Genomic DNA, 25,169 nt, shown 5'->3' on the forward strand with positions numbered 1-25,169 from the left:
AAAAAAACACTGGGTGGATTTTTATCATTATAGGGTGGTTGTGTGCACACACTGCCAGCACACATTTCAGTTCAAACAACTTGTAAAAGTGCACGTAGCATCCTATGACCCCTTTAAAATAATTTTATTGTATATATTTTAATTTCAGAGTGCTTAGCTGATGTTTCTCTTGATTTTTCTCTAGAAGTATGTAAATATGTTGGTTTGTGCGTTGAACCGGTTAGTGGCTTTGATCTCTTTGGCTCTTTGGAAGTTTACTAAGTGGTCACCTGTCCTCTGGTTAACAACAATTGATCTTAATAATTCTGTAAGGTACTTCTTCAAATGATGCCATATTACCATCACAGTATCATAGTTTTGGTACCAGTGTCAAGAATCATGGTAACACCATACCTTTTGTAAATGTATGAAATGCCATAATCCAATAATATTATATACCATTTTGTATTACACTTGACACCATGGTCCATTAAGCTAAGTTTATTCGTTCCTGTTTGAAATGTAAACTTGCAAATGCAGTGGCACAAAAAAGCATTTCATGGTAGCCTGCTATTTTGCTTAATATATGTACTCTTCCTATTATTTTAAAGAATCTTACCTTATTTTTGGTTTGGAATCTTATTTAGTTGAGGGACAGAAGCTAGCAGCAGCTACGCGTTTCAGGCCCAGGGTTGCCAGATTTTTACAACAAAACACGCTCAAGTGCTACTCAAAACTAGCCCAATCTAGGGTTCGTGTCACGAGGGGTAAAATACATGTTTTAGTTTAGTTTTTGTGTGTGTGTGTGTGTGTGTGTGTGTGTGTGTAGAGGTTCCCCTGGTAAAATTCCCATTCCAGGGTCTTAATATCACGTTATTGGGGTCGTTTCAACTCGTGGCCATGATGATACAGTGTTAGAGTAGCCCAATTCCCCAAGTACCGCGGTAAAATCGCGAACTTGGCAACACATAGCGCACTTTCCTGATGAGGGCGCTATAGCGTAGGGGAAACAATTATTTTACACTAAAATGAAAAATATTTTCTCAAAGACATCTGAAAGTATTTTTTGACAAAATAACAAAGGGGGAAAAAATCAAAAAAAAATGTTTATAGCACAGTAGATAATACTATAAAAACAATTTAAACCTCAAATTATCTTGTCTTATTTGAACACAAAGACTTACTTTTACAATTTAACCTATTTTATTTTGACACTATGCATTCCACAATTATTTGGTGGGACATAATGGAAAATAAGATGAAAAAAGTCACTGTGTTTGGTATAGAAACTAGCTTCATGACCAAACTGCCCAACCCACCTGTATTAAACTCCTCCCCCTGCTTACAGGTACACGATCAGGTGCTGTATAGATAGATGCTGGGAAATATAACCAAACCTTATTAGAAAACTGCAGGTGCCAGGCCCTGTAAGGCCTCCAATACGGAATTACCTGTGAATTTTAGTATTCGTTTTTAAAGCGGACACATAGCCTAATAAGGTGAGTCTAGTGTTTTTCTTTTCTGCTTTGTTGTGTTTATCGATTGTTTGTGTTGGCCTGAGTCATGGTTCACATTTTGCTGAAATGTAAGCTGTTTGACTGGAAATTACAGCGAAATTGTAAATAATTGGTGATATTATGTAAACATAACCGGCTTCGTGTGGTCTCTGAATTTAGGTATAGCTCGTAGTTTAGATCATATTTTAGATTATACATTATTCTTCTACTCTGCTTCTCTATGTTGAGTTAGCTGTTCGTGTAGTATGTGTTGCCAGATTGTTTTGCGCAAAAAGACACTTTATTGGTCCTCAGTTTTGAGCATTTTCTGTTCTGTGTCGAGTTCCCCGTAAAATTATGTTTGTAGCAAACTTCAGATTTGTTGACAGCTAAATGTGAATAGCCTAATGTTGATGCACTTTAATATCATTCATAAGAGAAACTGTGTTAATTGTTGTAAGTCTTTTAAGTAAACATACGTCGCGACATGTCCTCAATTTTAAACCACTGTCTTGTGAACATACAGTGGTTTCCTTTAGAAACGAACAGTAAAATTGCTTAATTTTAGTCATTTAAAAGTCAAACTCATTGACAGCTATGTGAATGTCTTATGAGAACCGTTGTTCATTTAAAAAAATGTCATAAACTAGGCGATAGCAATCTTCTTTTGAATCTTTTTAATGAACAAGTCGAGCCAGTTCACAAATCCAGTCTGAACGAATCGTACGAAATGAATCGGTGTACTGAAAAAGTGATTCTCGAGTGAACTGAACCGAACAGAGAACCGTTTGTAGGACTTTATTGGTCATTTTCTGATTCCCAATGAACCGAGAACCAGTGAGTTTTAGAGTAAACCAAGAATATCACTGATAGGCCGACAAGCAAGTTCAACAGCAATGTTTAGCGCGTTTGCAGTGAGGAGGTACTTTAATCGGTTCCTTGAAGTTCTGTTCAAAAGAACCGATTCGCAGAAATGAGACAAATGATTGAAATAGTGCTGCAGTAAACTCGGCCTTATCTGCAGTAGCCCCTCACTGCAGAACAAAGATCCAGGGGGTGGGGTTGGATCCACATCTAGGGGGCGGAGATGGGTGGGTTTAGGGATCAGGGGGTGGAGACGGGTAGGTTTAGGTATATGTAAGGTGGGAGGAGTTGGATCTGGATCCAACCTCGCCCCCTGGATCTTGTGTTTTGCAGTGAGGACCATCTCCTAATCTGGCTCTACTGGTTCTGACACTCATTCCAGTCAATACGTGCATTGTAGTTTCACTGTGATTTTGAGAAACAGCTTTCCCATATATCCACATTTCTCTTCAGTGATGCTATTCACATGTCTGAGCCAAAGATACAATAGGTTTGAAGGACGTGTTTTTGCTTGGTTAGTACAATATGTAGTATTCCCATCAACTGTATTCAATTGTCATTGTAGCCTATGAGTTTTTACACTCTGAAAAGGAGGTGTGTTGATGTCTTAAGGTTTCGGCCAGCCTGCCCTACTAACAAAAGTAGCCTGTGTTTTAAGAACATTTTGCTAACATTCCCGTTAAGTTATCTGAATGTTCAAGGCATAAAAGGTTTTAAAATGGATTGTCTTGGTTATGTGTAGGCTACATTAGAGAGAGCATTAAGTTTGCTTATCGTATTGCAAGAGTTATGGGAATGTTATTAAAGACCTGATCACTTTGAATGATCATTCTGTTAAAGAATGTTCATTCATGACTTTGGAGGAACTTTGCCAGAGCGTTACCCAAAGTTCTGGGAATGTTCCCTGTTGGCGGGATGTGTAGAAACATCTATGTTCTTTGTTTCCTAATGTTTACTGCTATGATGCAGAACAACAAATGTAAATAGTTCTGAAGAACTGGGCTGGACCACCAGAAACCTATGGCTTCCTATTATGAATGTGTTTGAGGGGGAGCGCATTAAAACAACACCATCTGACATTTGTACATTCCTCCTACATTTCCTGTCAAGACTGTTGGTCTGAGGGTGTAAAATGATTCCAGTAAGATGACCACACTTGGGTTTTTGGAAAAAGTGTGCTTAGATTTTGACACTTCCTAAATTTATTTTTATGTTACTACAGAGATGAAGCCCACGTCTTTGATATGGGAAATCCAGCCGTGTTCCATTGGTAATTAAACGTTGTGCCTGTTGCTATGCTGTTGCTAAGGTGTTCAGAGTGGGTTTTAGTATGTTTGCTAGGGATAGTTGACTTAAAGGGACAGTTCACCATAAAAATGAAAATTCTGTCATCATTTACTCACCCTCATGTTGTTCCAAACCTGTATGATTTTCTTTCTTCTGCAGAACATATAGTGTGATGTAAACATTATTGTTACCAACTTCCATTGAGTAGAGAGAGAAAACCCACCGTGACATTTCTCAAGATATCTTTTATGTTGCACAGAAGAAAGTGGTGGATGACAAATTACATGGCTTAATGCTCGTTTTTTTGTCTGAATAACTTATTCTGAAAACGTATTTATATCCCATCCATGATGTGCATTACTATAATTTCAGAATTCAAGTTCATTTTTAAAAGATTTTTGTATTATGAAATAATTTACGAAAAAGCAAAGTTAACTTTTTAATATGAAATATATTTTTGTAAATTATTTTTAAATAATGATTGTATACACTCACAAGGTGTATTCAAGGTTTGAGAAAAATGTTTTTTTCATTTAATTAAAACTCTTGTTGAAAATGATATAAAAGTTCTTCAAAACCATATGAAACCAACATGAATACAAATACTACATTTCAGAATTGAACCATGTTATTGTTAACTATATATATATATATATATATATCTGTCAATATGGGGTGCTGTGTGTACATTAATGAGGAAACAAAATTAACTTAAATGATTTTAGCAAATGGCTGCAATATAACAAAGAGTGAAAAATTTAAGGGGGTCTGAATACTTTCCGTACCCACTGTATATATATATATATATAATTTTTTTTATTTATTGTATTTGCTGTTTGAAATAAAGCTGACATAATATAAATTATAACTATTAAAAAAACTAAACCTAAAAAACTAATTGGAGATTAGACATTTTCCTTTGGCAACTTACTGAAATAAATACTATAACTGAAATAAAATTATATTAAAGCTAAATAAAAATATTTAAAAAACTAATACAACTGACAAAAGCACATAACTAAAAACTGGAAATATAAAATAAAACCTAATTCAAGATAGTAAAAATACTGTTGTATTATATAAATAATACTAAAACAACCCTGATTGTGGACACTTGTACTAAATGTCACTGACCCACATGCTACAGTTTAATACTAAGCGTTAATCTTCGTGTTCTGCTTCCTCAAGCCCAATATATGCAGAAACCTTCACTAGGCCAGTGTGCAGATTAAACATTAACAGGCCGGTGTAATGATTGCCAGTGTAACCTCATCAGCTTCCTTTAGCAACTCGACGGCTTGTTATCAGAGCAAAAGCTACTGTAGTGTTTTCTTAATCCCAAAATGTTCGGGAAAAAGACATATTTTGTGGCTTTCAATGCCTTGGATACCAAATCTGGATTATGAAACCTTAAGTAAGCCCTTCTATCCATCACTAGTCTTCATAAGGTTTCATTGTCTCAGTGAATGGAGACGGTCCCACCTAGAGATAGATCCCAGTTCCTCCTTAATTCCTTGAGGGATAGTAAATATCAGAAAGTACCAAAGGATTTATTGAACTAGTGGGTGGAGCGTTCCTTGGGCTCAGGTGGGGGTCCGTACACAGTTTGTTTTTGTCCTCATTAACCATATGTGTTCATATTTCCTGTGGGCTACAGGAAGTGAACTGCTTGTCAAGTGCATCACCAAAAATGGAGATACTATATTGATTCCAATATTTCGGATGCCCTGCTTTGTTTACGTTCCTATATGCTAATAAGGTAGACAACCTTGTTTAGTTCTGGAAATGGAAGTGAGATTTAAAGAGACGGTAAGTAGTAGTTGTTTACGCTAGTACTTGAATGTCCTAACATGAGATGTCTTAAGTTTACTAAACAGCGGGATGTGTCATCTGAACCGTGTAATGACAGCTTTACCCAGACGGGACTGTAAATACTGACTTGCGCCTGTTGTACTTGTAGTGTGAGACTTTTGTTACTGTTATAGGCTTACGGAAGAGTAAAATAGCCTTAATTATGTACAGATTGTGTACGATAAATTATTTGTAATACACTAATTGCAGGAGTCATGTGCTTTCCTCATGGGCAGGGTTGTGATTTTAGTCATTTTCTAGATGCTTGCGCACTTTTTTACTACATGTTGGACAGTTTTATTACTGTACGCTATCATGTGACTTACATAGCTATGACCCTTAAAGGGACTGCTCACCCAGAAATGAAATTTCTGTGCTCATTTATTCACCATCATGTCATTGCAAACTCATATGTCTCATATATTTTTTTCCTGTAAAGCACAAAGGAGATATTATTATGAGGAATGTCCTGGGTGCTCTTTTCAATATAATGAAGTGAATGGGGCCTCGGGCGGTTAATCTCTAAAATGACAAAAACTCATAATGAAAGTTATCCATATGATTCATTCGAGGATTGTGCTGGTTAGGTTTATGCTATTTCACGTAAATGAATGGAGTCTGGTGACCCATTAGCTTTGTGTCTGTAAGGCTTTGTGCAGTGATGTGTTTCATATAATCATAAACTACAGCATAGTCAGACTCGGTAGTATGTGAGAACAGGTGTAGGAACACCAGACTGTTAGAGTCTAACATATTCCATGAAGGGAGTTTCCTAGAAAAGAGTAGTTCTGATGTTTGCATCCCTGCTCTCCTCAGTGTGAGCCACTTCCTTTATGATTATTTTTGCTGTCATCAACAGTAGTCATAGTCATTTCATATCAGAAATCTACGCAATTTCAAAGTAATATATAGTGTCCTGTGTAGTCATAGTTTTTTAAATATATATACCGTATATAGTACCGTTCAAAGGTTTGGGTATTTTATGTTTTTGAAAGAAGTCTCTTATGCTCACCAAGGCTGCATTTATTTGATCAAACATACAGTAATATTGTGAAATATTATTATGGTTTAATAACTGTTCTCAATTTGAATATATGTAAAAATCAAATTTATTCCTGTGATGGCAAAGCTGAATTTTCAATCACATATTAAAGAGAAATCAATCTAATATGCTGATTTGGTGATCGAAAAAACATTTCTTATTATTCTCAATGTTGAAAACAGTTGTGCTGGAAACGGTTACTTTTTTCAGGATTCTGTAATTAATAGAAAAATCTAAAAAACAGCATTTATTTTAAATGCAGCTTTTTTTTAACATTATAAATGTCTTTGTTGTCACTTTTAATCCATTTAAAGGGATAGTTCGCCCAAAAATGAAAATTACCCCATGATTTACTCACCCTAAAGCCATCCTAGCTGTATATGACTTTCTTCTTTCAGACGAATACAATCAGAGTTATATTAAAAATGTCCTGGCTCTTTCAAGTTTTATAATGGCAGTGAATGGGTGATGAGATTTTGAAGTCCAATAAAGTGCATAAATCTATCATAAAAAGTGCTCCACATGGCTCCGGGGGGTTAATAATGGCCTTCTGAAGCGATTCGAAGTGTTTGTGTAAGAAAAATATTAGGGCTGCACGATAAATCGCATGCGATATTTAACGCGCATCTTGTCAGAAAGCCGGTTCTGTAATCAGCGGTAAATCTCCATCACCTGCGGGCTTTCATATTGAGCAGCATTAACTACACAGAGCCGTTGTTCACTGACAAGTTGCGCAAAACCACGTTCATATTTGTGCGATTTTTTTGCACAGCTTGTCAGTGAACAACGGCTCTGTGTAGTTAATGGTGCTCAATGTGAAAGCCCGCTGGTGATGAGATTTACCGCTTAAATATCGCATGCAGTTTATCGTGCAGCCCTAAAAAATATCCATATTTAAAACTTTATAAATCGTCATCTCTAGCTAATCTCTAGTATAGGTGTAGCGTAAGCTCCGGTGAGACGTGACGAATGCGGAAGCGCAGAGAAGAGAGCAAATCAAAACACCGGTCACAAATTGAAGTACAAAACGAGGATTTGTAAAGAAAAAATATCTGAAGCCAAGCCATTTGGATATGAGCCAAGAGGAGACTGGTTTTCCTTTGATGTAAACAAAACTTGGTTCTTGCGAGACTAGCATATTCTCAGCGGAGCTTACACTACACCTACATCCTCCATCATCCGCTGGAACACCACTCTTTCTTGAACGACAGTTAGTGAAAGCTAGAAATTATGGTTATAAATTTTTTAATATGGATATCCTTCTTACACAAATGCATCGACTCACTTCAGGAGGCATTTATTATGCCCCCCCCCCGGAGCCGTGTGGAGCCCTTTTTATGATGGATCGATGCACTTTATTGGACTTCTAAATCTCAACACCCATTCACTGTCATTATAAAGCTTGGAAGAGCCAGGACATTTTTTATATAACTCCGATTGTATTTCGCCTGAAAGAAGAAAGTCACACAAATCTGAACTATCCCTTTAATGCTTCCTTGGTGAATAAAAGTATTTTTTATATAATAGTTTAATATAATATGTATAGGTTTATATAATACAGTATGTTCATTAGTTTATATAAAATGTTAGTTTTTTAGGGGACTTTCTGAAGAAAATGAGTGGTATTTGTAGGTGTGTTCATTTTGCTATGGTTGATCAGCTTTGTGAACAGAGACTCTGTGTGACCTTTGCTTGCCAACAGTGGCCATTAAAAACATGGGACACATTCCAGGAATTCTCTAGTCCAATAGAAACCGCTCTCAAAGTATATCGTGGTGATTGCAGGTCTTTGTTTGGGGACACGTAAAACAATCAAATGTTAGGTATTAAAATGCAGCAAATTTTAGAAAGCATTCATTGCTCATTATTTACAATAAAGAAACTAATTTGTATCAGCCGTGCTAAACATGAACTTTGGAAAAGGGTATGGTACTGATAATGGCTGGACCAGTCACAACTGGCTAGTATTTGTAATTTAGGTCATCGTATGTTGGCAAGTTTCCAGTGGTCAGTTTCAAAACCAAATGGCATGCCAGAGATGTTAGCTACTGTGAGAGATGTGTATTGCCAGACTGTGTATTGGTTTGGTGAGCCGTTGGTGAGGAAGTGTCGGGTATCGCTGATGTCATGCGCTGGCTCCGCCCCCATGTACCTGTACAGCAGGAATTCAGCAGGGGGGAGCATGCTCAGCTAGAGCCATTCCTTCTCGTGCTCAGCCGAGCTGACAAACAATAGCCGAGTGCTGGACCTTCAAAAAGAAGTGAGGCCCTCAAAAACTGGTGCTTTCGTCTGAACAGATCTTTGTTTGGTAGCTTTGTAAACAATGTATATTTGTTGTTGTTTGTTTGATGTTGCACATATGAATGTAGCTGTTTCTTTCTCATTTCAGAAAGCAGACATGGAGGAGATGACAATATGGGAGCAGCACACGGTCACGTTATCGAAAGTAAGTTGCGAATTAAGGGTTTAGTTCGCTTTAGCCACACCTTTATCGAGCTCTGTACAGGTGTGTCAGAGAACAAGACACCAGGTGTAGAGTTTCCCTAACAATTGAAAGTCGAGACGGAAAAGTTTAGTGAGCAATTGTGATACCAAGATTGTCATAAGAGTTGTTTCCACCTGTCACTAGGACACCTGAAATTTTGGAATGTCAAGTTTGGGGTCGTGTGGTGCATTTCAGTATAGAAAGAAGTTGCCTTCATTCGATCTTTTTATTATTTTTTTTCGCTCTTTTGTCTTTTGAAGTTACTTTATTCATCCATTTGATTTTTCTTTTCCCTTTTCTTTTTTTATTCTTTCATAATTTATCTTTCTTTGTTTGTTTGTTTTTTGGTTCATTTTTGTTTGTTCTTTTGAACTTTTTTGTTTGTGTGTTTGTTTATTTTTTTCTCTTGTGGTTGTTGTTTTTTTTATTTTGAACACGTTTTCGTTTGTTTTCAAATTCTTTTGAAATTAGTTTTTCTTTCATTGCTTTTTGTTTGTTAAATCTTGTTTTATTTCATTCTTTTTTTGCTTCTTTCTGTTTTATTTTTCATTCTTTCATTTATTTTTCACTCATTTGTTCTATTTTTTTCTGTTGTTTTTCTTTTGTTCTTTGATCTTTCTTTTTTTCCTTTGTCCATGTGTGGTGCATTTCAGTATAGAAAGAAGTTGCCTTCATTCGATCTTTTTATTATTTTTTTTCGCTCTTTGAAGTTATGAAGTTACTTTATTCATCCATTTGATTTTTCTTTTCCCTTTTCTTTTTTTATTCTTTCATAATTTATCTTTCTTTGTTTGTTTGTTTTTTGGTTCATTTTTGTTTGTTCTTTTGAACTTTTTTGTTTGTGTGTTTGTTTATTTTTTTCTCTTGTGGTTGTTGTTTTTTTTATTTTGAACACGTTTTCGTTTGTTTTCAAATTCTTTTGAAATTAGTTTTTCTTTCATTGTTTTTTGTTTGTTAAATCTTGTTTTATTTCATTCTTTTTTTGCTTCTTTCTGTTTTATTTTTCATTCTTTCATTTATTTTTCACTCATTTGTTCTATTTTTTCTGTTGTTTTTCTTTTGTTCATTTGATCTTTCTTTCTTTCTTTTGTCCATTTCATTCTGTTTCTTTGCTTCTCTTATTCTTTCATTCTTTTTTTTGCTTGTTCTGTCATTCTGTCATTTTTTGTTTGACCGTTCATTCTTTTGTTTATTTATTCTTTCGTTTGCAGGATTCCAAGGTCGGCTTTGGTTTTGCAGTCTCAGGTGGGCTTGACAAGCCAGTAAACGGGGACACAGCAGTGGTGGTCTCTGACGTGCTTCCCAGCGGGCCCGCCATGGGTCGACTTCAGTGAGTACACATCCAGACGAACACAACTTCCTCCCACACATCCTGTCTAATCCTGTCCGACCTGTCATGTTTGTGTGCAAGACGGAAAAACTAACTCAAAACATATTTGGCAGATTATTTATATGATAGAGAATCACGTGATTTATTGCCCACAGGACACGGGATCAGATAGTTATGGTGAATGGCGTTTCGATGGAGAAGGTCACCTCACTTTACACTATTCAAAATCTGAGGAACTGTGGGAAAACGGCAAACATTGTAAGAGAAAACATTGCCAAATCATCATCTCAGTAAAACATTCATAAAGTAAACACTCATATAAAATGTTTGCATTTGAACTGAATTCAATAAATTTACAAATAAAAAATGTTCAATTGTTTGTTCATTTTGTAGACTGTGAAGAGGCCACGCACAATTCAGATCCCTGCGAGCAACAGACCTACTCGTTCTGTCTCGCAGTCCAACATACTAGACGACGATATGCCACAGGGGAGGGGTCAGCGCAACACTGACACCAGCCGTAACCGACGAACTCGAAGCGTGACACCTGACCGCAACGGTCACGACCTTCCCATCATGTCCGGCTTCAAGAGACTTCCCAATCAGGATGTGCAAGACAAACCCGTCAGAACAACCCTTATCAAGAAAAAACCCACAGACGGTCAGAATCTCAACGGCTTTGCATTGCGCCAATATTAATGGTTCTTGCCAAGATTTTAACATGTTTCTCTCTAGAGTATGGGATGAAGTTGGGGAGCCAGATTTTCATCAAACACATGACCCCCACTGGTCTGGCTGCCAAAGAGGGCAGCCTTCAAGAAGGAGATCTTGTTTTAAAGGTGAAGAACTGCTTCTTTAGAAACCGTTCCAACGCATGTGGATGTTGTGTAACCTTTTTGAAAATTCTGGTTTAGATTAACGGCCTGACGACAGAAAATCTGTCCTTACTGGAGACCAAGCACCTGGTGGAGAAGTCTAGAGGTAAATTGACCATGTTGGTGTTGAGGGATGACAGAAAGTTCCTTGTCAGCATTCCTGAAGTGGAGGACAGTCCTCAACACAGTGCCGACGAGAGGCGGCAAGACAGTAGCTCAGAGCTGGAGGGTGAGCATAGATGTTTTTACAGCACACAGCTGATCTGTGCCATATAGAGCGCTGACATGATGACGCATTTTTGTAATCCAACCCGGATGGCATCACACTAGTTCCCTCAAAAAACCCCAATAGGATTATTTTCCAAAAATGATGAGTAGATTCTGTTGCAAAATACAAAAAGATCCACATCCTGGCACTCGCATAGTAAGCAAAGTAAAAAGCCTTTATTCTAGGACAGAATTTTTGACATTTTGTTCCCTCTCTGGAGCACCCATAGCTTTGCTTGCTTCAACGTCACTGCCATTAACCTTAGCTTTCAACAACTCTTTCAGTCTATTTAAAAACAATATGAGTAGATGAGTTTACCTGTTCGCCATTGAATTCAGAACGGTGGAGCCAGAAATACAAAAGAATTTACATGTTTTGGCCTACAACAATACATCATCCCTGCAGCACTCTAATAAGGTGGGTTTTAATATTAACATTTAAATTTTTGCCCAAAGAAATCTCAGACCTGGATTCTGACCTCCCCACAAACCGAACATCCCGTCCAAGAGACCGTCGCTCTCGCAGGTGAACATCTCAACTTTGACTTAATCTCTTTTAGTTAAATGATCTTTGCCCTAACAGCTCATTAATCCACAGAAATCGTGCCAATCCTGTGTCAAAACCACGAGAATCTTTGGGCTCTACACTCACAAGACCACCCGCTCAATCAATTCCCCTTCGCAGAGGTGAGTCTTAGTAACAAAACTCATTGGGACTCGTTTATGAATTTGACAATCATAGATCGTCAAAATGACCGAGAAGTTTTGACCTCAATACTTTGTCCATTGTTGTATATGTAAGTGGCTGAATGATGCTTTGGCTCTTGTGCAGTTCCCTCAGAGTCTGAATCAGACCGCAGTAACTCACCTCCAGCGTCAAGACATGGCACTCTTGATAACAGAGACCGATACAAGTAAATATGGCTTCATGTGAATTTATTGGCCCCATGTGCATATAGACAATTATGACTCTGCAGTACCATAGTTATACTGTATATTATGTTGTATTTAGTTTTTGTTCAGGAAATTATGATGAAACTGCACTAATTAATGCCTTATAAAATTACTTATGTTAATTTTTTAATTAACATAAGGGTTTGTTTGTTTGTCTTTTGTTTTGTTTTTGTTTTTTTCTGACTTTTGCTGTTTTTATTTTTTAAGTGTTGTTGTCTTTGTTTTTTTCTGTCAAGATATTTTGTGTTTTGCTTGTTTTGTTTTGCTAGTCTTTTAATGTTGGTGTTTGTTTGGGTGAGATGCATGGCTCACATGTTTGTTTGTTTGTCTGTTTCAGGGTTCTCTCTGGGATCTCTGCGTTGCCAAACCCTCGAGCCTCACCTGTCACCCAGAACTGGAACTCCTCCACTGCCTCTCAACCTCGCAGAGGTCTGCCTCAAAAGTGCTCTGACACAGCATCGCTGATTTTTCCATATTACATATATACCAACTCTGGAATTGAAGACTGATGATTCAGTTAATGATATGCATAAATGTTGTTATTGATATAATCTCAATAACTTAATGGCCATTTGTTTTGTGTGACCAGCCATTTCTGAGTCCGATTCAGACCGAAGCGCCTCTCCTCCCCAAAGGCGTGAGAGTCCCAAACCAGAAAATCGCTCCAGATACAAGTATGAATTCACAACATGAGCAGCAAACACCCAATCCAAATGAAATCTTAAGCACATTTTCAATATCGATAAGTCACTGAATTGTCTAAAAGACTGGTCTGTCTCAAGTATGATTGGAAACAGAGAAACCTGTTTTTATTCCCAACCAGTTCCTTTCTTTAAACAATTATCAAACCGGATGATGTTTATGAAGTTAAGTAAAGCACAGGGGTGTCCAATCCTGCTACTGGAGGGCCAACATCCTGCAGAGTTTAGCTCCAAAACACTTGCTTCTAGTGAGTCTAAGGACCTTGTTTAGCTGGTTTAGGTGTGTTTAATTAGGGTTAGAGCTAAACTCTACAGGATAGTGGCCCTTCAGGAACAGGTTTGGACACCCTTGGTTTAACAGTTCTCAAACATGCATGTCACCTTTTGTTAATTCACAAGTTTTAATGATATATCAACTACTGAACTAGAAATGTCTTCATTGCCTCTTCACATCTGTTTTCCCAGGGTGCTTCCCGATCTTCCTCCTCCGGGTATGAAGTCCTCCTCTCTTAGCATGTCTCAGGATTTCCCTCGCCGCATGGCGTCTCCTTACAGGCCTCCACCCAGAGGTGATTTTCACCCCACAGCAGACTTATTTGTCCCATTTTTGTGGCCATTCTAGTAGACTCATTCAAGAGCATGTCTTTTCCATACAGCTGCATCAGAGTCTGAATCGGACGATAGTACCGGACCTCAGCGCAGCCTGGAGTCGCGCAATAGATACAGGTACACATGAGGGAGGCCTCGCATCGGGCTCTTTCAGTAGGGCCGATCATCTATCTGCTCACGATGAGAAAACAGTTTGTTCTATTGTTTTTTTATTTGCTTTTTTTGTTGCATTATGTTGCTTGTATACATTTATGTAATTTTGTTTCATTGTGATATCTGAAAATGTGATATGTGTGATCTTTTAAAATAAAAGACACCGAATCAACCTGACTTTTCTCTTGTAGTATGTTAATTTATGTCACTGAAAAAGAAAATATTGCTTCTAAGATGTAGATAATCTTGGATCTAAGATCAAAATGTATAAGTATACAATCACATTATCCAAATAATACCAACAATAAACAACACATATAGTGTTAATATTCTGCACATCCAGAGGTGCAATGGAGATGGAGGTATCATAGATATGGATCTAATTAGTTTACTGTAGTATTTTCTGCTTGTCCTTATGCATCATTGATTTTTGGGACTTAAATTTGACCATATAATCACTTATGGATATGGATAGCCCACCCCTGTCAATGAGAGAGAGTCCCCCAGAAACCCTGAGGTGAATATCTCCCTCTGTTCCTAATCATCAATGATTTTACATTAGTTCCCACTTCCTTCATGGACGAGCATAATTAAGTATCCCCCATCCTCCTTTTTTCTCTCATCCTCCCATCTGCCCTCTTTCTCTTGCAGGGTGACACCTGAGGTCATGTCAGTCCCTGTAATGGATCCCCCAAAATGGGCAAAACCCTCAACACCTATACAGAGAGGTACGAGCCAATCATAAACCGAATAGTCCAGGTTAAATATTAAATACTGATGGCATGAAAATTAGGTTTCTTTCATTTTTCTTTTGTATGTCACTTTTAAATGAAAATGTTATTGTGTAAATAATAAATATTGATATGAAATGACATTATTTTCTAAATATTAATGTGTAAATTACACAAAATTCTGTTAGTGTTCATACACATTAAATATTAATATTTACACATTCTTTTTTCACAATATAAAACATTTTAAATTCTGAGGGTATGAAAATATATCATTTTTCGCACCTTAATTTTAAATATGAAAAATATTTTTAAATGCTGAAGTGTAAATATTACATTTCAATCTTAAATATTTAAAAAGGAATGTGTATATTATTATACATTATTTTCGGAATATTATTGTGTAAATTTACATTACACATTAATATTTACGCATTAATTTTCCAAGAATTTATAGATTTCATTTAAATGCATAAATGTAAAATGTATATGTATGCATTTAAATGAAATTTATAAATTCTTGGAAAATTAATGTGTAAATATTTTTTTGTTATTTAACTTTATATAGTAATGTATATATTTAAAGCTGCAGTCCGTAACCGATCCGAAATCAATATTTGAGCAAGTACATAACCAGCCAGTGTTCAAAACTATCGCCTTACTTTAGCCCGATTCACAACGGTTAGCTTATAATAATGTTTTCTAATTTGAGTGATACGGGTAGGTTTTCGTGGGAAATTCGAGCATGGCACTGCGTCATAACGTCAGGTCTGTAAACATAAAGAAGTTGTTCCGGCTTATAGGCTATCGCATGTGCAGATCCTGCAGGTGGCCGATCGTTTATAGCCTTTTCTCACAGCAGCTGGGATAATTAAATGTATCAATTTGATGGTGGATTGTAATCCATAAAGGATTATGTGTTTATGAAACACATGTGAATGAAATTAAATTATATTCCAGTTATAAATGTGCTTCTGATTACAGATAGCCTGGGATTACAAAGATTTGTATTTTAAAGACAACCAGTTTGAAGGGAGCATAATTTGCTTTTTGGGTTAAAAGAATTCTTTATATGAAATTTGAGTGGTATGACAATTAGAGATTAGACTGTACAGAAATTGCAATCTACACACTAATACACACTATACTCATAGTCACGCAATGCTGATGTTGTTAACATTAACAATTTGAGAATAAAGTATAACAATAATGATAATTTGCACGGTTTGATGTGATATGAGCTCATTTAGATTTAATCACCATTGGTAGTGCAATTTATGGTAATGCTTTTGTCCTCAGTTGGTCAGAACAAACGCGGCAGACATGTTACTACTTACTTGTTCAGATGACAATATACGGTGAAAATTCTTATTTGAGTCATATATTCCAAGACGTAGGCTAGAATCTGTGAGTGCAAAGTACAATATCCACACCGATGCAGTGACTGACTGCCACACATACTCCTCAAAACATTAGATTCATCTGCACTGGAGCCGTGCCGACTCACATCCCAGCAAGGAAGATAATTCCGCACACAGCTGCAATTGCAGGTTTTCAAACAGAGATGGCGACAAAGAGGCAAAACGTACGGACTGCAGCTTTAAATATCAGAGTAAATATTACATATTTAAATATTCATGTGTACATTAAAAATTTATTATTTAAATAAATTCTATTTAAGTATATTTTCTAATTGTTCATACACATTTCACTTTAATATTTGCACATTAATTTTCCATAAATGTATAAATTACATATCAGTACATGCATATACATTTTTAATTTTGATGACGTAAAAAAAAAATTCCCCTTTTTTTTCCTCAATCTCAAGCATGAAAAGTATTTATTTAAATATGAATCTGTAAATATTAATTATTCATGTGTACATTAAATATTAATGTGTAAATATTCACTTGGAAATTACTGTAACCTTTCATATACATTATACAATATTTATAAACACAATACTCCTCACATTAATTTCTTTAAATCATATGAAATATGTCATTAGCTATTTATTTGAGTTTGAAATAGTTCCAATTGCATTTTAAATTACCTTCAAATTGCTATCTTCAAAACGCATAATGCACTGTAATTGTCATATTTAATCAGTTCCCTCAGAATCTGAATCAGATGTAAGTTACAACTCTCCTCCGAGAACACAGTCTCCAATCAGTAAAAACTCCAGAAGCAGACCAGGGTAAGAGATACTAGAGCGCTTTCATTTATTTTATATTATCATTGTGCATGTAAAGGTGACGCATATAGTTTTGTATTATTGTTTTGTCTCAGAGCTGAAATGCAAGTGCCGGTCATCAACAGCCGACAGGATTCTTCACTCAGAGCTGCTCCTGCCAGACCACCCTCTGAAGGTCTGAATAATGCACTTGTTACCTTCGTGTTCCTGAATATTTCTGCATCTGTGCATCTTTGTAATAATGTGGTTTTGGTTTGTCCACCAGATTCCTCTGAATCAGAAAGAGCCCCATCGCCTGTCAGGAGATCTGAGAGTCCCAGCCACAACAGCGATCACAGGTCAGAAACGCCGCCTCAGACATAATCCACACTTATAATAGCTAATTATGTCATATTGAAACAGGCTTTGGGAAAGTATGAGTCAATTTCCTTTTGGGTTAAGAACAACAGGTTAATGCCTGTTGTAAGTCAATAAACACCTTTGTTGCTGCTAAACCATTCCTTAAGACATTATACATGATCATAGTGACTCACTGTGTGAATGTGAATATGGACTCTTTCTTTCAGCTTCTCTCTCCGCTCTAACATGTCTGTTCCCAACCACACCATTTTGAGTTGTGAGTATCAGCTGTCTAAAACCATGCCCCCATAATGCATTGCAAATTATTGAGTGGCTATTGGGTACTAAATTGTAACTGTTTTATCTCAGCGAAAACTGTAGAGGAGCCACTTTATTCACTTCCTCCAGACGCAGTGCCAACACCAAACCTGGGGTGAGAAATGTAATGCTTCTTTGTGTGCAGATCAAAGACAAGACATGAGAGGGTCATTTTTCACCCCAAAATTAAAAGGAAATAATAATCATTAATATTTTGCATAAAGAAAAGGCTTTTGTTTATTATTTTTCTTATGACAGCACAAATAAGTGTAAATCAAAGTCACAACAATGATGTATAAATACCTTATTTGTACTTAATTGATTATATTTAATAAATATAATATATATTATATAGATAAATGTTTTGTATATTTTGTTATATTGTGTATATTTTTATATATTTATAGTTCATTTAAATAAGCTTAAATTAATTTATGGGGTATACATATCTTATTTAATATTTTTGTTTTTTAAATATGTATAAATATTTATATTAATAAGTTAACGATGTTCAAATACTTTATATTTATTTTAGTTTTTTAATATGTATAATTAAAATCAAGGACACTACAACAAATACTATTATGTACTGTACAAATATTTGTAGTTAATTTAGAATATTATGAATAATAAAATTTTATAATATTGTAATATTTTTAGTGCTGTCAAACGATTAATCGTGATTAATCGCATCCAAAATAAAAGTTTTTGTTTGCATAATATGTGTGTTCTGTGTATATTTATTATGTATATATAAATACAAACACATGCATGTATATATTCTGAAAATATTTACATGTATTTACATATCTATATTTATATTCATATCATTTATATTATAAATAAAATAATTTGTGCTGTCAAATGATTAATCGCATCCAAAATAAAGTTTTTGTTTACATAATATATGTCTGTGTACTGTGTATATTTATTATGTTTATATAAATACACACACATGCATGTATATATTTAAGAAAAAATTTACGTTTATATGTTTATATATATTATATTGATATTATATACATAATAAATATACACAGTACACACACATATATTATGCAAACAAAAACTTTTATTTTGGATGTGAATAATCACAATTAATCTTTTGGCAGTACTAAAATAAATATTTAATATGTAAACATAACATATTTTTCTGAAATATACAGTATACATGCATTTGTTTGCATTTACATATACATAAATATTTAATATGTAAACATAACATATTTTTCTGAAATATACAGTATACATGCATTTGTTTGCATTTACATATACATAAATATTTAATATGTAAACATAACATATTTTTCTGAAATATACAGTATACATGCATTTGTTTGCATTTACATATACATAAATATTTAATATGTAAACATAACATATTTTTCTGAAATATACAGTATACATGCATTTGTTTGCATTTACATATACATAAATATACACAGTACACACACATATATTATGCAAACAAAAACTTTTATTTTGGATGTGATTAATCGCAATTAATCATTTGACAGCACTAAATATTTTATATTTTTAATAATTATAATTAATTTAAAATGCATAATGACAGAACACCAAATACATGATCTCTATTTTATTTATTATATTTAGTTTTTTTATATTTATATTTAAATAAGCATAAAGACAGTTCAAAAATATTCCCATAATGTATAAATACTTCATATGTATTTAATTAATACTGTTTCTTTTTTTTATTATATTTATATTTAATTAAACCGATTAAACTTTTAATTAACAAATAAAAAATTAGATTAACCAATTAAACTTTTTTTTTTTTTAAATGATGTACTTCCTCTATATCAGGTACAGCTCCGATCAGAACCACGTCAGCTTTGTGAAGGAGGGCAATGTTGGGTTGAGGTTGGTGGGAGGAAATGATGTTGGCATCTTTGTTGGTGGTGTCCAGCCCAACAGTCCAGCCCAGAGACAAGGCATGCAAGAGGGTGATCAGATACTGGAGGTAGGACCAACGAATCACGTACATGTCATACATGATCAGACCTTTCAGTGGTACCTTTCTTCAAGACTCTTATTTTGGTAGGTGAATGGTGTGGACTTCAATCACTTCACCAGAGAGGAGGCAGCAATGTATTTCATGAACATCCGCGCTGGGGACCGTATAGATATCCGGACTCAGAACAAAATGGACAGTGAGTGCCTTTGTGTCTACTTATTAGGATTAAGAAGTCAACATGAAATCAAAATTGACCCAATTTAGTTTTTATAATACTAAATAGACAATAGGTTCCTTGTCTTATTGTGAACATAAACCCATTGGGAAAGTAAAATGGGTTACGAATAACATATCCAAATTAATCTTGGCATCTTAGTCTATAAGAAGATTTTGAAGTCCAGCCTTGGTGACTCTTTCTACATCCGTACACACTTTGACCACATGACTGAGAGCAGTATTGGCTTGAGCTTCACCAGAGGCGAGGTGTTCAGAGTGGTGGACACTATGCACCGCGGGAAGCTGGGAACCTGGCTAGCTGTGCGCATGGGCAATGATCTACACGAGCTGGACAAAGGCACCATTCCTAACCAGACCAGGTATGTTAGTAGTAGTTTTCAGTTTTCCTTCCAAAGCTGTGGTAAGTTTGTATGCTTGTTAAGTATGTTCCATTATAGTTCCTGCTTGTACTCTAGGTGTCTGATTCTCTTTCTCTATCTCAGGGCTGAAACTTTGGCAAATTTAGAGCAGGCACAGAGAATTAGTGCGGCTGAACGCCAGGCCTCCGGCCCCAGAGCCGAATTCTGGAAGTTACGGGGTCTCAGAGGGGCCAAAAAGAATGTCAGAAGAACCCGCGATGACCTCCTACAGTTGACGATTCAAGGCAAATTTCCAGCATATGAGAAAGTCGTTCTGAGAGAGGGTTAGTGAGTTTTGTTTTTTTAAAAAGACCATTATTTCTGACAGAATCTTTGGTTGTAACATATGTATGCTTGCTCATTTGCAGCCAATTTCAAACGGCCTATCGTCATTTTGGGTCCTCTGAATGACATTGCAAATGAGAAGCTGGCCCGAGAGCTGCCAGATGAATTTGAAGTTGCAGGTATGAAAAATTGGATGTGGGTTTTGAAATCAATATTTCTTAACATTTCTACTGAAGGTTATTCACTTTCAAACATTTAAAGGGATAGTTCACCCAAAAATGGAAATTCTGTCATTAATTACTCACCCTCATGTCGTTCCAAACCCGTAAGACCTTCGTTCATCTTCGGAACACAAATTAAGATATTTTTGATTAAATCCGAGAGCTCTCTGACCCTGCATAGACAGCAGCACAACTGTCTCCATGTGACAGTGGTTCAACCTTAATTTTATGAAGCTCCGAGAATGCTTTTTGTGTGCAAAGAAAACAAAAATAATGACTTTATTCAACAATTTCTTCTCTTCCATGTCAGTCTTTCTCGAGAGAACCACGACGCATGTTTTCTTTGCGCACAAAATTATTCTCGTAGCTTTATCAAATTACGGTTGAACCACTGATGTCACATGGACTATTTTAACAATGTTCTTACTACGTTTCTGGGCCTTGAATGTGTCAGTTGTGTTGCTGTTTATGCAGGGTCAGAAATATCTTAATTTGTGTTCAGAAGATGAACAAAGTTCTTTGGGGTTTGGAACGACATGAGGATGAGTAATGAATGACATAATTTTGATATTTGGGTGAACTAACCCTTTAATTCTCTTATTTTATTGGTTATAGAAATGGTACCCAGAAGTGGAAGTGAAAGTTCATCCAGTGTTATCAAACTGGACGCAGTGAGGCGAATAGCAGAGCAGGTAAACTTTTTATTATCATACAGAGTAATGCTGTCAAAAAAAACAACATTACCTAAACCAAACACTTGTAACTTGCTCTCACTTGCAGGAAAAGCATCCCTTGCTGGACATTACACCCACTGCAGTAGAAAGATTGAATTATATCCAGTACCATCCCATGGTGCTCTTCTTGGATCCTCATAGTCGAAAAGACGTGAAGTCAATGAGGCAAAAATACATGCCAGGCTCCAACAAGAGCTCTCGTCGCCTATATGCTCAGGCCTTAAAGCTGAGGAAACACTATAGTCATCTATTTTCCGGTACACCTTTGAAGCCTGTCTTGAATTCCCCGTTTGAATCTTATTTGAAGATACCTTCAGAAAGTTTTAATGTGCTCTAAAAGACAATCTCTGGTTTTTCGGTTTCCTTCACAGCACGTATTGATCTTCAGCCTAATACAAACATGTGGTATGATGTTTTGAAAGACAAGATTCGGCAGCAGCAATCTAAACCGGTCTGGGTTTCTGAAGTTGCGGTAAGAACTCTAGAGAGAATTATGGTGCTAAATGGTGCACTCACATCATGTAGAATTAATGTAATTATACGTTTTCAACTTTAAAAACCTTACTTGTCTTTGTTGAACTCAGAACTTTATGAAAGCTCCAACTTGATCATTGTGGCATAGCCAACAACTCTAAATCAAATCTCTAAGATCTCTTGATTATGATAATTCCAACAAGATGTGAATGTAGAATTGGTTTAGAGCCTGCATTTCATATTTGTGTTGGTTAACAAGTACTTGGTGTATGTCCAGTTGGAGGGAGGCGGCGATGAAGACCTTGACGCATTCAACCGTGAAAATAACTCTGACTACCTCAGTGGTGCCAGCGACTATGAGGACACCGACGGTGAGGCAATTACGGATGGTGAAGCCTACACAGACAACGAGGACCTGGAAGAGCCCTCTGTAGGCATCGCCAGAAACCGCGGCACTGCACTGGCCCGCTCCTCGGAGCCTGCCACTGGACAGATTCATAGTCCTGAACCTTCCTATGACCCAGAGCCATACTTGGAGGAAGAGCCTGAGTACACCCTAACTCCCGGGGAAATACCTCCCATCCTCCATGTTCCAGAGCCCCGATCTCCACGCTTCGTCCCTGGCAGTCCCCAACAACAAGACGATGTCCCATCACAGCGGAGTTTCTCAGATTCAGACTTTAGCGCTGGTGACTTGGCTGCACCACCAGCACCTTCAGATGTTCCGCCCAACTTTAGGGCACCAGATCCCAAAGAAGTCCAATCAGAGACCCCTCCACTGTCAGCCATAGAAGAGAAACTACAACAGGTACCATATATACCTATTTCCCATGCGACTGGCCTATCGAGCAATCAGACACAACATGATTTAGTCAATTAGGACATGTTCGTGGATCTACATCAGGGATAGGCAACTTCAATCCTGGAGGGACCCTTTCCAACAGAGTTTAGTTCCAACTTTAATCAAACACACATGCCTGTAGTTTTTTTAGTGATCTTGAAGACATTGATTGGCTTGTTCAGGTGTGTTTGATTAGGGTTTGAGCTAAACTCTGCAAGACAGTGGACTATAAGACTGCCAGGACCGAAGCTGCCCATCTCTGATCCTTAGTGGGACAAAACTTACCATAACCAACCTTTTAAAAACAGAGGGAAATGATAAGTTGAAAATGTTCTATACACCAGAGATCCCAGATGTGACCCTAACCCTGACCCTAAAATCTGATTGATTGGTAGATCCACACGGTTTGAGTAGTACAGCATAATTTATTCAAGCAGTACATGTTCCTGGATCGATATCCTTAGTAGGATCAACAAAGGACAACTTACACTAACCATAACCTACCTTAAAAAACAGAGGGAAATGATTGAAGTTGATAATGTTCTTCAATCCACTAATTGCAAGGTAACCCTAACCTTGACCCTAAAATCTGATTAGTTGATGAATCCACCTTAATTCAAATTTGAGGAGCACAACATTATTAAGTAGTACATTCTCCTGGATCAACATCCCTATTAGGACCAACAAAGACTAAACTTACCCTAATCTTAACCTACCTTTAAAATCAGAGGAAACTGGTAAGTCAATAATGTTCTTCATCCCAGTGATCCCAGAGTTTAACATAATCATGACCCTAAAATCTGACTGGTTGATAGATCCACCAAATTACAGACTGAATAGCACAGCATTATTAATTCAAGTATAGGACATGTTCCTTGATCAACACCCTTGGCCAACAAAGACTTACCCTAACCACAACCTACCTTTAAAGCAGAGGGAAATAAATTGATAATGTTCTTCATGCCTCTAATCCCAAGGAAACCCTAACCTTGATCCTAAAATCTGATAATTTGATGATTCAACCTTAATTTAAGTTTGAGTATCACAACATCGTTAAGTCAAGTAGGACAGATTCCTGGATCTACATCCTTAGTAGTTCCGGCAAAGGACCTTTCCTAATACTCACACTTGTGGTCTTGGCTACTTGAAGTGCACATGACTGTCCCATGTCTGAAAAATGTTACTAGTCGTAGAAGTTTACTAGTAAAGTACAAGTAATTGCAATCTTACAACACTATGTTGTAAGTGTGTCCCATCAGGTAATCAAAAGTTCTGTGGCATTCACAGCCATTTGAAAGTCTGGGCCAAATACACAAAATAAATCATGCATGTGTGGGTATTGGGACAGACCAAAAGGCTAAACCCTTACCCTAACCATAACCTACCTCTACAAGAAGAGGAAAATTATGGTCGGCAGTGTTCTTCATGCCCCTAATCCCAAAGGTAATCCTAACCCTGACCCTAATATCTGATTGATTGGCAGATCCACTGATTTACACTGAGTAGTATGGCATGATTTAGTCAAGTAGGGCATGTTCCTGGATTGAAATACATATTAGGACCAACCCCTTTCCCTTACCCTAACCATAACCTGCCCCTAAAAGCCCCTGTTCTTCACATTATTAATCCCAGAGGTAAATGTAACCTTGACCCTAAATTTTGATTGGTTGATAGTGGTGTTGTTCTAAGACCAACAAGGATGGTGATCCAGAAACATGCTCTACTTGACTAAGTCATGTTAAGATGTTTGGATGCATTCGATATTAAATATTTCTTAAATACTTGATGTAGAAATTGATGTGAAACACATTCCCATGTGTTTTATTGTTTCAGGCCCGTATGGCAGAACCAGAAAGGAAACCCTCCCCTTCATTTATAGTGTAAGTCTTTATGCATGGTCTGTCAAGTTTAGCTCAGAAGAATAAAGTACTAAATGCATTTGTTTTTCATTTTTAAATGTATTTATAAATCTTTTCTTTTAGACTGGCACATCACGAAGCCATGCAAATGCGAAGAACACAGATCAGAGGAAGCGACAGTGACAGCGATGAAGACGACAGAGATGATTATTTTAGTGTAGATGATGATGAAACTGATGACATTGAATGGGGACCTGCAACAGAGCTGTAATACACATGGATCGTACTAACATGGACCTCTCATGTCTTAGTGTGGACATGTACATTTACACAAACAAACTGGAAATAATTTTTTATTTCCAGTGTTTTTTATACAGTGTCCTTATGGACTTGTGATAGATGACTGTAATCTTGGATCGATTTTGAAGATTTGTGACCAGAATTGCTTCCTTTTGTGGGTTTCGTAGTTTTAATGGATGTGCTGAGAACTTCCTCAGGATTATATGAAAAATAAATATTGCCAGTTGTAATAAAGACAATTCGGGTATGATTTACCTTCTTCAGTAACTCTATCTATCTATATATATATATATATATATATATATATATATATATATATATATATATAAACACACATGATTATAATTGTTAGAGAGAGCGTTGC

At 36.4% G+C, this 25,169-nt stretch overlaps 1 protein-coding gene across 3 annotated transcripts; it reads left to right on the forward strand.

The window, feature by feature from the left end:
* The first annotated feature begins 1,287 nt into the window (after window positions 1–1,287).
* On the forward strand, window positions 1,288–25,035 carry tjp3 (tight junction protein 3). Of its 3 annotated transcripts, none has more exons than XM_016282217.1 (31): window positions 1,288–1,478; window positions 8,909–8,965; window positions 10,216–10,334; window positions 10,490–10,592; window positions 10,728–10,995; window positions 11,070–11,173; window positions 11,249–11,438; window positions 11,933–12,002; window positions 12,075–12,163; window positions 12,309–12,390; window positions 12,768–12,859; window positions 13,020–13,104; window positions 13,597–13,700; window positions 13,788–13,857; window positions 14,545–14,621; window positions 16,737–16,824; window positions 16,917–16,996; window positions 17,087–17,159; window positions 17,388–17,437; window positions 17,530–17,593; window positions 19,306–19,462; window positions 19,544–19,652; window positions 19,833–20,052; window positions 20,176–20,375; window positions 20,460–20,555; window positions 21,213–21,289; window positions 21,378–21,588; window positions 21,703–21,803; window positions 22,083–22,613; window positions 24,480–24,526; window positions 24,629–25,035. In XM_016282217.1, exons 2-31 carry the CDS (start codon window positions 8,918–8,920, stop codon window positions 24,774–24,776), a joined length of 3,753 nt encoding a protein of 1,250 aa, XP_016137703.1. In that variant the 5' UTR covers window positions 1,288–1,478; window positions 8,909–8,917; the 3' UTR covers window positions 24,777–25,035. The 3 variants fall into 3 exon arrangements, with proteins under 3 accessions (XP_016137703.1, XP_016137702.1, XP_016137704.1); XM_016282216.1 differs by lacking the exon at window positions 1,288–1,478 and adding an exon at window positions 5,388–5,435; XM_016282218.1 differs by lacking the exon at window positions 1,288–1,478 and adding an exon at window positions 8,681–8,779.
* Window positions 25,036–25,169: the final 134 nt, after the last annotated feature.

Source organism: Sinocyclocheilus grahami, unplaced genomic scaffold (assembly GCF_001515645.1).
Source record: "Sinocyclocheilus grahami isolate Dianchi unplaced genomic scaffold, SAMN03320097.WGS_v1.1 scaffold157.1, whole genome shotgun sequence".
NCBI classification, from domain to species: Eukaryota; Metazoa; Chordata; class Actinopteri; order Cypriniformes; family Cyprinidae; genus Sinocyclocheilus; species Sinocyclocheilus grahami.

What these genes read in the sequence shown, in the direction of transcription:
- tjp3 (XM_016282216.1), top strand. Translation starts at nt 5,412, where the DNA reads ATGGAAGTGAGATTTAAAGAGACG. An exon ending in AGAGACCGTCGCTCTCGCAG is followed by an intron (nt 12,003 to 12,074) that starts GTGAACATCTCA and finishes ATTAATCCACAG; the next exon opens with AAATCGTGCCAATCCTGTGT. An exon ending in GACTCAGAACAAAATGGACA is followed by an intron (nt 19,653 to 19,832) that starts GTGAGTGCCTTT and finishes TTGGCATCTTAG; the next exon opens with TCTATAAGAAGATTTTGAAG.